This window comes from Aythya ferina, assembly GCF_964211825.1.
Source record: "Aythya ferina genome assembly, chromosome: 3".
In the NCBI taxonomy this organism is placed as follows: domain Eukaryota; kingdom Metazoa; phylum Chordata; class Aves; order Anseriformes; family Anatidae; genus Aythya; species Aythya ferina.
In genome coordinates, this window is record NC_140298.1 from 18517066 (window position 1) to 18530152 (window position 13087).

The 13087-nt window shown below is 43.1% G+C and overlaps 1 protein-coding gene across 4 annotated transcripts in view; it reads left to right on the forward strand.

The window, feature by feature from the left end:
* Positions 1–3537: 3537 nt before the first annotated feature.
* RPS6KC1 (ribosomal protein S6 kinase C1) overlaps positions 3538–13087 on the forward strand; it is a 90533-nt gene continuing 80983 nt past the window's right edge. For 3 of the 4 annotated variants that reach the window (XM_084512542.1, XM_084512543.1, XM_084512544.1), the window contains exons 1-2: positions 3538–3680; positions 9073–9108. In XM_084512542.1, coding sequence (XP_084368668.1) covers positions 3576–3680; positions 9073–9108 — 141 coding nt within the window. In that variant the 5' untranslated portion in view covers positions 3538–3575. Of the gene's footprint in view, positions 3681–9072; positions 9109–10002; positions 10117–13087 lie in introns of all 4 variants that reach the window. The other variant, XM_084512545.1, reaches the window with a different exon arrangement.

Here is a 13087-nt window from a genome sequence, read left to right on the forward strand (position 1 = left end):
TCACTTTAAGATTTTCCCAGGACTGGTAGGGAACACTTAAACTGGAATAATGTGATTATGTTAAGAGTGTTACGTTAGGCGATGTGTCCAATTCACTTTGGGTTTTCATTCTTGAACACAGCTTACTTAATGGCAAAAGGTAAAGATTTTCTGTTAGTTTCGTCACAAGGTAGTAAGGGAGTGAAGCTACTGGTTCTGTAATTTGTCAGCAGTAAAGAACTCTCAACTGTTATTTTCCATCCATACATTATTTCTTTCATTTATTCTTTTCCATATTTTTGAAGTATTCTTACTTCTTGGGTGTATTTATAAAACAGAAGACAGAAACCCATAGATTCAGCAGCAAAAGCTGCTCTTATTTTTAGGAGCAGTGGGAATCTTCCTGTAGAATGTAGTTATTTTCTCTATTTTGACACCCAATGCTGTATAAGGCACCCAGGTTACTCTGTTGCTTTGAAAGCTTTTGCATAATAATAATAATCTCAGTAGTGAGGCTAGAAAAGGGGAATGGGTGAAACTTTATTTTATTTTATTTTTTTTCTAAGACGAGACTTGAAAAAGATAAAGATATGTTGTTAAGCATAAAATTAATTGTGAAAACACAAAATAGAAGATAACTAAAAGATTAACCTATTCATATGATACAAATTGTTTCTTTTCTGAATTTTGAAGGTATTTTTTGCTTTGCCCTAGGTTAAGCCTTAATAAGCCAGTAATGCTTAATTACAGATTGTGTATTCTTCTCTAATTATTTTGTATATCTAGGTCAGCCATCCAATGTTAAAAGTTATTCTTCAAAATAGGTATCTCCAAGTTCTCTGATTTGTAATTAGAAGCCAAGTTTTTCATGAGTCATTTGAGCTTCTGAAACGCCCTAGTGAATGGAGGCTACTGACTCACCGAGGGATGTTTTGATTGATTATGCTGAACATGAGAACAGCCTTGGTGGTTCAGCTCAGTGCTCCACAGAGCTCAGTTTCCTGCTTTCTAAAGGTGGATAGCAGCAGATGCCTGAAGATGTGCAGGGACTGGGCAAATTTCAGCTGAATACTCCTGCATCTAGTTGTTTTGAGCTTTGTAGATTTCCTAAGACTGATGTGTTTGTCATTTATGTAACTCTCAGTGACTCTCTCCCCAAAGTACTCGAACTTGGGAACTTTTTGCATCGACAACACCCTTTGACAAGTCCTGCAATTCTAATGCTCATTATGTGACAAATTATTTTTTAAATTATTATTTTTTAACCTCATTCCTACCAACTTCACTCACCTATGACTCTTGTCTTTAAAGAGACACTGATCAGTCCATTCCCATCCATCTTCTCCAAGCCAAACATGATTTCATGGACCACTACCATATCCCATCATGTTATTTCTTCTTCTGTGCCAGTAACTTCTGCACTGTTCCAAACGAAGAGGCTATTCCATAGATCTGATCATATTTACTGTCCTTCTGAGGTTTTCCAGTTCTAATATATGTGTATTCTCTGGTAAATAAAGGAGATGGAAACTGTACAAAATACATAAAGCTTGTTTCAGACATGGAGTTAAACAGCTGCAACATACACACCTGTCACCTCAGCTTCTACTGGTTCGTTTCCATTTCTCCTCCCATCAAACTGCTAACTTTTGAATTTTGAGTTAGCTATTACAATTTAAATGAGATCTATTATATCGTTCCTTAGGGATTAATCAATGACTTCGATTCCACTGATTTCTGCTTGTAGAATTAAAACTTCAAAGCTACCACATCTTATGAGGTATTATAAGCAAGTGCTGCTTCATAAGCAAGTTTATACTGGAATTGGTTGTCTAATCATGTACTATTAAGTATTGCACTGGAAGGTTGTATGAACTGCTTGTACCAAATACATGCATAGTATCTCATGTTGGAAATTGTTTCCACGTTCCCTTTCCTATTTTCAACCAGCTTTTTGGTTTTTGGATGTGGTGCCACCACAAAAGTGATCTGAGAAGCCACAAGTTTCCTACAGCTAAAATTAGAGAAGATGAGAGTAATAAAATGTCCTCTGACATCATTCTAACCCCTTCATTTCAGATTTAAAGAAAACTCAGTGTTTCTATCACTTATACATTAAAATTGCTCCAAACAGAGGATTTTTTTTTTTTCGAATGTCTCTTTCAATGAAACTTCAATTTCACTGAAAGGATTATGTGTCACTGTAAGAATTAATGTTTCCTCTCTTCCCCATTCCTTAAGAAAATGTTCCCTGTGCAAAGCAATTCTCAGAGATGAAAACCAAGCAATTCTCAGAGATAAAAACAATAAAGAATCTTTCAGGTAACTTGATAGCTGGGAATGCCAAAGTAATCCAAAGAAAAACAAGAGACAGGATGTTGTAAAACTCACATTTGTATTGTTTCTGCCCTATGAGTTGTTCGGAAGAGTCATTGTATTCTCCCACAGAAAAATGACCTTCCTCTGGGGTTGCGCTTTTCAAAGATGAAGCTGTATGTGGATACTAGAACACTGCTATTTGGAGACTGACCCGAATTTGCTAGGCTTTTCAGGGTTTCACATGGGAAACCACTGTCAAATGAGCTGGTTTTTTTTCAAACAGTGAAATGCTGAAACTGCTCACTCAAAGGTGAGCTTCCAGAATGGCACTTCCAGATCTGTAGCAGTTAATCTGATCTGGAACTGAGGATTATTATGATTATTGAGGAAGAACTTTCATTTACATAGCAATAATTGGGAATATTGTAAAGGTTCATAATGGAGCTCAGTCATCCTCAAAGGAAACACCTGCTTACTATTCGTAAGCAGCTATCATTTCTATTTCACAAAGAAATGCAATTAAATACTTCTCTTTATGTCAAAGGCCTGCATAGGCCTGCAGAGATAGTAATAACCTGTTAATGAGTAGCTGAGTTTTTAATAGCAGACTATTAAATATATTAAAATACTGTGATAAAAAATAATCTTAGCAGTTCAAATTATCTGAATTGCGATCTATATTTGTATAGATCTGCGTTGGTACAGACGCCACAGCAGCCGAGTAACTGAAGGTTCAGCCTGTGGAAGGAGAACGTCTCGCAGCACGAGCTGCTCCTTTGGACTGCGGCAAGATGCCTCCCTCCCTGAAGAGTTATATGGGAAACCTATACGTGCACAAGAGCCCAAAGTCCAAGTCCTGCTTGGGAAATCTGGAGAATACAGGAAACATCCAGCAATGTGATTCAGAATCACGGAACCATTAGGGTTGGCAAAGCCCTCCAAGTTACCTGCTCCAACCATCCCCTACCACCACCACCCCCCACTAACCCACGTCCCCAGGCACCACGCCCAGCCTTTCCTTGCACACCCCCAGGGACGGTGCCCCCACCACTCCCTGGGCAGCCCATCCCAGTGCCTGCCCGCTCTTTCTGAGGAGAAAAGAGCTTCTGGCACGCAGCCCCCGTCCCCCCCATGGCGGTGCCGGTGCCGGGCGGAGCTCCCCGCGGCGGGGCGGGCCCGGCCGGGCCGGGGCGTGTCGGGGCGTTCCCGGCCGCCGCTTCCGTCCTTGTCGGGGCCCGGCTGAGCCCGGCCCGGCCCGGCCCGGCCCTGCGGGCAGCATGCTGAGCCCCCGGCAGCGCGGCGGGGACCTGGCCCGCTTCTACACCGTGACCGAGCCGCGGCGGCACCCCCGCGGCCACACCGTCTACAAGGTCACGGCGCGGGTGAGTCAGCCCCGGCCGCCACCACCGCCACCCTTCCCCTCGTCGTCCTCCTCCTCCTCCTCCTCCTCCGGGTCCTGCTTCCCTCCTTCCCGTGCTGCCTCTGCCTTGGCCGTTCCTTCTTTTTTTTTTTTTTTTTTTTTTTTTTTTAATTTTTAATTATTCAATCTGCGTTTGCGTGAGGGTTGCAGCGCTTGGCAGGGCTGCGGGCTGGGCGAGGTGTGGGGGGAGGCAGCAGGGGGGCTTCAGCAGCCCCACATGGCTCGTGGTGCCCCCAGACACGCCTTGGAGTCAATTCCCTTTCCCGTTCATTGCTTAAAAAGAAGCGACTCTTTCCTTCTTTCCTTTTATTTTATTTTATTTTTCTCCCCAAGATCTCCTCGGAGAGGTGGCAGCCGAATGGCTCTGCCTTGCTGTCAGCTCCTGAGGAGAAATCAGCGAGCAGCCAACATGCACCCAGCGCACCCACGCTGGGCACAGGGACATCGGGACAGCCCCGTCCTGCGGGTGCCTGATCTCTGCTCTTCAGCCCAATTTGGGTGGAAGAGGGTCTGGGGGAATGGGAGAGGCCTGGTGGGAGGAGGAGGAAAGCTGAAGCGAATAGTGGGGTGTTGGGAGAGCTGGCGGGGTGCTCCTTCTGCCAAAGGCGCCTTCTGTGCCTTTGGGGAAGCTTCTTGCCTGGTTTTCTCCTCCATTTCCCTACTTCAGCCAAAAAGGGAGGGGATGGTAGTGGATATGCAGAGATAGCGGCAGAAGAAGTGGGAGTTCAGGTCACAGGCTTGGTGGGATATGCTGAGAGCATCAGAAAGGCTTCACTTAAATGACCTGAGATCCTGTAGTTACTGCAGCCGCAGGCGTTCTGCCTGCAAGATCAGTGTATTCATGTGTATCCCTTCCCTCAACTCAGTTTTTCACTTTGTGAAATTAAAAATCAATTTGTTTTTACCCTTTTTTTTTCCCGAACATTTACAAGCCCACCAAACACAAACATGGCACACATTGCAAACATTCTTTTTAGTCAAATGAACTGTAGTTTGTGTGAAGAGCCGAAAAAGGGTTGTTTTTTTTCCCTGTGAGATTTTAATCTAAAAGGGAGAGATTAGACTGTTCAGCCCTTGCAGTTAGCGATGATGCAGTGGGGAGCCTCTGGATGAGGATTATGGGGATGGATAGCAAAGCAGATGTTGTGGGTGTCTGCTGTCGGCTGCCCACTCAGGATGATAGCATGGATGAGCTGTTCCCTGGGCAATTAGGGGAAATCTCAGGGTCAGTTACCCTGTCCTTACAGGAGACTTCAACTTCCCAGACACAAATTGGGAATATCGTGCTGCTGTGACACCTAAATCTGGGGAATTCCTAGGGCATGTTGCCAGCAGTGTCCTGTCCCAGGTACTGAGCAAGCTAACTAGGAGGGGTGCCCTCCTAGGCTGACTAGCAGCAGCTGCCAGCGCTACACCCGTCTGCAAACTGGGCATGAGAGAAGACCCAGGAAGCCACAGAGCTGCCAGTCCAACCGACCGAGAGAGAAACGTGTTCAGACTTGGCTGGGCGATGAACTGGCTCGACGGTGGAGCTCTGAAGGTTGTAGTGACTGGGGCTGCATCTGGCAGGGAGGTGCTGGGCGCTGCTCCTGGGAAATGATGGCAGGATCCACGGGAACGGCACGGAGCTGGGCTGGGGCGGGTCAGACTGGGCATGAGGAAACATTTCTTCATCCTCAGGGTGGTCAGACACTGGGACAGGCTTCCTAGAGAGGTGGTTGATGCCCCACGCCTGTCATTGTTTAAGAGGCAGTGGGACAGCGCTCTCAGTAACATGCTTCAACTTGTGGGCAGCCTTGAGGTGGCTGGGCACTTGGACTTGATGTCCTTGAAGGACCCTTCCAACTGAGCGGCTCCAATTCCAATATTGAAAAAATTTTCCTGAGGTAAAGACGAGAGAAACAGTGCCTTCGGGTGTTTCTGCAGCAGGTCGCGATGGGCTGCATGTGGGTTTTGTTTCTTTTTAATGTTGGTTTCTCTTAGTGCAACAGGGAGTAATAGGAATGAGCCGAGACTCCTGCTTATTTTACTCTAATGACTTTGCTCTTGTTGGCTGAAGATAGTTAAGATGTTCTGTGATATTTTGGTACCTGTGGAGCTGTTCAGGAGCAAGTTGTGGCATGCAACGTGAGGATTCAGAGTGTTAGAAACCAAACAGAAAGATTCACAAACAATTCAATGAACATACCTGCTGCCCTCCCCTTTCCGCCCCTCCTGGTCCTCCCTCCTGTTCCTGCTGCGATCTGGCTGCACGGTCGGTAGCACAGCACTACAGCTGCATTGGCTCAATGGATGCGCAGTGACTTTGGGGGGATCGCCAGGAAAAAAGTGAGGTGGATCTTCCCCTTGCACTGAATACCCTTCGGACGGAGACCTAGGGTACTCGGCATGTGCTGGTGGAGATTTCTGGTTCCTTTTGGTGGCATGCAGTTGAAGCCTTTGTGAAACTGCAGTAAGATGTAGGAGCTTTCTGTTCCAATGGGTTAATTATGAAAAAGAAAACTACTTGTTTAGTGTATCCTAAGTGATGGGCACAGTCACCAGTGCTACGGGGACAGAGAGGTTCCTCAGGGATCCTGGGCAGGAGGAGGATGCTACTAAGTTGTGGTTCTAATTGTGAGCTTCATTATTTCACAGGGTTTTATGACCAGCGTAGCTTAAGGTTCCTTGGTGTTTGTTCTCATCACCCGGGACCTTCAAGGGTGGTGAGGAGCAGAAAAGAGGGGCTGATACATGACCAGCTTGCCTACAGATGATGGCCATTTACTTTACAAAATGGCACTGGTTATGCTAACCATGTTACCAGGTGTTAGGAGCACGGGATACTGGTCACGGCTACCTGTGCAGTCCCTTCTGAGTGCTAAGGTCTACCCTTACTGCAGATTTTCCTAAAAGCTTTCTGTTTAGGAGACTAATTAAAAAAAAAATAATAAAAAATCAATCAGTTCTGTAGTTTTTGCAAGGCATGTATTCTGTAGAAACTGCATGTGCAGGAGTATTTCCAGAGAATATGTATTTTATTTACTTGTAAGCAGTGAAATAATTGAATGCAGACAAGATTAAATGAAAATCAGCCTTTTTATATCCATTCCCAAAGGCTAAAGAGCAAAAAGAGAAGTCAGCAAGTCCTGGCACCAAGAGTATTGTTTGAATGATACCTGAAAATGTAGACTACTAATAGAAGTTCAGATAATTTGGAGGATTACAATTATTAATGATAATTAAAATTGTAATGAGTTACATTTGGCTGTCTGCAGGAGTAGGATAACCTGAAATACTCTGCTTGGTGGTGGGGTATGAGATCCATCCTTGTGAAAACAGAGATCCTACATCATAATGCAGTAGTTTTGTTCATTGGTAGGTATCCTAATGACATTTTTTAAATAGATGAAAGTTGCTTGCAGTAGAGATTTGCAGGAGCTGATCGCATTGATCCTTTTGGGAGGACTGAAAAAGTGCACTGAAAACCTGGGGGATAGTGAGATGTTTGCCAAACCTGTAGGTTGGGTGTAGGCTGGATTGGAGGGGAAGACCTCTTTTGGGGTTGACCTTCAGGAAAGGATATGAAGAACAAAGTAGGACAACACATAAATTATTACATACTGACTTAAAGTTGGCATGGCTGGTAGGTATAGAAGGCAATGTAACATTAGAACAAGTGTGAAACAGGGCCTCTGGGTTTTATTCCAGATTCTTACTAACTGGCTGGGTAATTACTCATCTCTCTGGGTCTCCTTCTGCCCATCTGGTAACTTACCTAGCTGCCAAAGCTGTTGTAAGGCTTTAACTAAAGGTGAACTGCAAAGCAGAACAGTTGGTGTGTGCCCTTTGGTTTTCTTTTGTGAGGTGTAGCCTTGCCTGTGCTGTCTTCTTTCTCCTGCTCTACAGGTCTGCTACATCGGATGCAGCAGCCCCTGGAAAAGAAGGGTCGAAGTATTTCACAAACTGTACACGTGAACTGGCTGGTAGGGAGGGAGGGAGCAACAGCCCCAAGGTTAACGTTCGGTAAAGTTGCCAAATGTGAGGTTACTCACAGATTTCCTCAGGGTGAGGAAAAGTTGAGGGAGGTTTTGACATTGTAGGCTGTGTTAGAAGAAGAGGACTTACTGTGCAGTGGGGGGGGAGAAAAAAAATTAAAAGCGTGAAGGAAAAAGCCTTAGGTCTTTTGGGACCTTCTCTTTTCCATCTTGGCTCCTCTGAAATGTGTGGAAGCTTACAGTGGTCTGTGTACCAAGTTGGTTTTATGCAATCTGGGAGGCTTCAGCAAGGATTCTTGAAAAATGGAAGGGGGGGAGTGAGCAGGGCGTTGTTGTTGCTTAGCAAGGAGTAGGTGAAGCTTCACTGACCATCTGGGACCAGGAGCTGAGTGATGCTTGAGGTCCAGTGGGGTGGGATTTTAGCCTGTGGGGTGCGAGTCATGCAAACTCCTTGCACTTGCTTATTTGTGTCACCCATTCACCATCCTACTCATTTTGGGGGGTGCGAGTGTGTGGATAGTCTTAGTTTGGATCGAGAGTGCCCTATTTAGCCAACAGTAGGCTAATTATTTTGTTAAACAGCTTCGGTAGAATTATAGTGAAGGATGCACTGACTTACCCAAGGTAATTGCAGTTATGAATTAAAGATGTCTGGTTGTGATTGATTGTGTGGATATGCTCTTACTGCTGCTTATAAACCCAATACAGAACTTGGATTACAAAGGCTTTTGTGATCGATATTTATTTAAAGAAAAAAAATATCTCAACAATATACTTCTTTTAATTTTTTTTTTATTGTACGTAGCTAAGCCTTGTTTTTGCTGCAATTTCCCTCCAGACAAAGTCATTTATAATTAATTAGGCAAAGAGTGTTTAAGTAGAAACAAACACACAAGGACAGAGGCCGTCTCGTGCGCACGTTGATGGCAGTAAGTAAAGTGAAAATCCTGTCTTAATAAATTCAAAGCCTTACACCTCACAACGAGGCTGTGCATAACGTGTATTAAGCCAGGAATAGCCTTGATTAACTCTGCTTATTGGGAGTAATGTGACCCTAATGTGAATTAACAGGGAAAGGCTGGAGAGGTGCCGGGGGTGTGTGGCTTTGTTCTGTGGGATGCCTTCTCTGCCATTTTGCTTAGCACGTGCATCTGTATTTCTGGTAACAGCAACTGTCTCTGCTGCTGGAGCTCCTTACCCTGCTGTATTTGGGTATCAAACTTCCCTGAAACTAAACGAAAACGCTTCTGAGTGCAAGGAGGAATATGCAACTGTTTGCCTTCTTGCCAGATTTTTTCTCCTCAGCAGCAAATCATTGCACGATTCAGTTTGGGATAGTAAATCCAAGCACTTAACGGGTTTTGTTTTGCCTTTCAGATTGTTTCAAGAAAAAATCCAGAGGATGTCCAGGAGGTAACAGTTTAAACTTGTGCAAATGTCTGTTTGTGTATTGCGTTATGCCTTTTGAAGTGTCTTTGATACAATTTAGCAATTTCCATGTATTTTGTCATCCTAATTGAGCATACTTTTTTTTTGTATGTTTCCATCTGTCTTTTGCTTTCATAGTTGCAAACAGTAGTGAGTGTAACATGTTGCAATTCTGCCCTTGGTGATGAATCCGGACTTGAAACAAAGTCTTAGGGAGTAAAGTGTCTTTTGATGACAAACTGGCTTTGATAACTTTGCAAGCTCGTTTCTCGGGGCTGGAATTGACAAATTGATGGCTATTTAACTCCTACCCATACAATTAGAGATCAGTCTGCAATCCAAGTCTTAGGTCTCAGCTGTAGGTATTATTCCTCTCTTTAACCAATATTTTATGGAAAAGCCTACATCATTACTGTCTATTAGTGAACAGGGAAATTGGAGGAGCATAGGAGCAGTTGAGAGAGGTCAGACTGTAAATCATGTATTAGTCCTGCCTCTTTGAGGCTCCTTAAGTATTTTCCCATGATGTACTTTGATAAAACTTTAGAATTGCTTGCTCTTTGCCTCTTCCAAGAAGGCTCTGAATAAGGGTCTGCTGTATTCTCGTGCCTCTTTAAAGCCTCAAAAGACTGCTAGGAGCCATTTTTTTGAGACAAAAAAATGCATCATGCTTTTCTTTCTTGGTTATTTTCAGATTAAAAATCTTTTTTTTTTTTTTTTTTTTTTTTTTTTTTTCTGGCTTGATTTCTTCTGGACTAATGACTTGACATTGTTCATACTATATTATACTATGTACATGTGATATCTTCCCTCAAAAGCGCAACCTTTTGGCTTTTCAGACATTAAGTAACATATGCATATGTTGAATTTCTGGTGCAGTCTCATACCACAGTTGAGGAGAACCTGGATAGTTGATGAAAGAAGAGCCCATAAGTGAATTCAGTGCATCTCTGTATGGTCAAACATGAGTTACTGATTAGTGGCTTGGCAGAGGTGAGAATTGCCTACTACACCTAATACCCCCTTTGTTGCATCCTTCTTTGAAATCCTGAGGATCAGACAAGCATGAATGTTCATGCTTTTGCCACTATTTTTTTAATCTGTAGAAGATTAAAGTAGTTTATCCGAATCAGACATAATCATGGACCTAGTTTTAGACCTGCATTATTGTAGCTTGTAGCTTGATGTTCACCTTTTCCAGGGAGACTCCTGAATTGAGCCCACCCATGAACACACTCTGCCATTACCTTAATCTTCATTTGTGGGAAAAGCACTTTATAGCAGCTGTTGATGAGCCGTTCCTCAGAAAAAATATATTGTAAGTGTCTTTCAGCTAGTGTATTGCATGAATATATGTTAAACAGTTCTGAAAAAATAGCAGACCAGTATCCTTTAGTCCTTGCTTTAGCTTGTAGATGTAGGTTAGCCTTGCAGGATTCCACATACTCTAGTCAGCAAGGAAACGTAAATGTGCCATGAACTTGTTGATGAATGTCCTTTTTCCACACTTACTGCATTCAAATTAATTATTTTGCATGTGATAGCGTGGTAGCTATGGTGTGATCCTGTTATAAGCAAACAACTGAACAGCAATACCCTTCTGAACAGCAATACCCTAGGCAGTAGTTTCTGTAAGGATGAATTATAATAAGAAAACAACATACATTGGGAGCTTTTCTGCTACGCTTGCTTCCTATGACAGCAGAAGAATTGTGGGCAGTCTCTGAGAGAAAAAGAGAATGCTCCTAATCTGCTCCCCAGAAAATAAATTGACCTCAGTTTTCCAAAACTGCTCAATGAGAAATTCAACAGACAAACTTCTGTACGCGCACCAACCCTCTTGCTTTACGACCTGTCTCGTGCAAGCCCTTCCCCTAGCCGTACAGACCCACGTGGCTGTGCCTGCCCGCTCGTGCAGAAGCCAATTTCATGGCACTGCTGCGATGCTACTACACGCGTTGCGGATGTGCAGCTGTCCGTAAGGCTGTGTACTCTAACCTCAGTTCTACTCACCAGTTTTCTGTCACGTCTGTTAACTGCACTTCAGAAGACAGTCCTTTAATACACGATCTCTCCCGCTACAGTGAATTACAATTCAAGATACCCCCAACTGTTCTTGCTGGGACAGGAAGGAAGATAACCTTGTAAGGGCTTTCTTCTCAAAAGGACGAAGTTAACATGAAGTTGTGTGTGGAGGAGTTAATAGATACCAAAAGGCTAGTGGCCTTCATTTCAATTTCCTTGCTTCTGGGCGTTGATGGTGGCAACATGGCATGCGAGGCAATTGTAGCTAGGGCAATCGTATTTTTTTTCCCCCTCCCCTATACTCATTCACAGAGGAGAAAGGTTGTTCATTGTGGAACACAGGAATTGGATGAGTTAAGAGAGATCTACTGGCTCTAGCTATGACAAGCACCTCACTGCGCTGCAATTCTAGCATATGTTTTATGATATACTTGCTGTGCTTTGTTGGGCCTGGAAGTATAATGTGTCCTTCCTCCAAATCTGACTTCTGATGAGTATGTTAGAGCGGGAGCTTTGCTATCTTTGCTCAGCTGCATGCATGCAAAGGCATGATCTCCGTGAGCTTGTGAAAGGTTTCAGGATGACCTTCACTCCTTTGCTTTGTAAGCTGCTTCTGGGTATGTTTTCTCCTCTTGGCTACTGGGAGATCGCTTGCAGCAGCAGACAAATAATACTTTCTAGTGGAACAGAATCTCACGCGCTTAGTTTTTGGCAGCTTTTCACATTGTCTCCAGGTACTGACAGTACAGTAACTTGATGTTTCGTGACTTTGCTGTTTAAACCAATTTTATATTCTATACGCACACTGTTTAAGAAGTACTAATCATCTACTTTCTGGATATTGGCATAGATGGAAGTACAGTATTAGAAAATTATTGTTTCTGAAATCAAAATCACTGGTTGGCCTTTTTGGGAGATTTTGGTCTTTCTTACCTTGCCTGTGGAACTCCATCAAACTCCATACTAGTTGTAACTAGTCCTAGGTGTGTGTGCGTGGTAGGTGGGGCTGAGTCAGGGCTGCTACTGTCTGCATAGCTGAGTTGGTATGTTGGATGGGGTGTTGCCATATTAAAGCTCTCAATATCCTCTCTGACAGTCCTGTTACCTTATATCTGCAACCCTCTGTAGATAGGGCTTGCATCCATTGACAATTGGAAGGCCTCTGAGCAAAGTGCTAACAAAACCAACCAACCAAAAAAAAAATTAAAATGAAATCTTTTGCTTATCTCTAAGTCTGATTAAAAAAGTAGTTCTACAATTATGATCGCTCATGAGAATGCAACTGGTTAAATCATTCAGTGAAGCATTTGAAATATTTTGTATGGTATTTGGTTGTATTAATGTAGTTGAGACATTTGACTGATGAAATCAACTTTTGAATTTGTTACAATCCTTTCTTTTTTTCCCATTTCTACACTAATCAGTGTACATTAGTGTTGAATGTTGTTATGATGGCTTAGTGGGTCTAATCAACAATGAAACCAAGATATAAAATGCCTTTGTATTTTCTTTTTCTTTTTTTTTTTTTTTTTTTTTTTTTTTTTTTTTTAATCCTGATAGCAAACCTGTTAGCAGTCAAGTGTAGATTTTGTTGCTCAGTTCTTTTCCTGGCCTGATTTTCTTGCCGGTTTCTTCTTTCTCAAATGGAAGGATACAAAGAAAGGGATGGAAGAAGGATAAGGTAGATACCTAACTGGGAGGAACCTGCCTGGGAGATAACTACTTCTTTCTGAAAAGGATAAATCAGGAAAATCTGGTGTAATGAATGCTCTCCTTGCGGTTCTGAAGTCAGAGATTTTGTCTAGATTACGAAAGGGAACGCATTCAATTTTTGATGAGAATTATTATTAATAAACAATTTTACACGGGGGCTTGCATTTGCACATGATCGGCAGTTTACATAGGCACATAATTACGAGCTATTTTTCAGTTCTAGGTG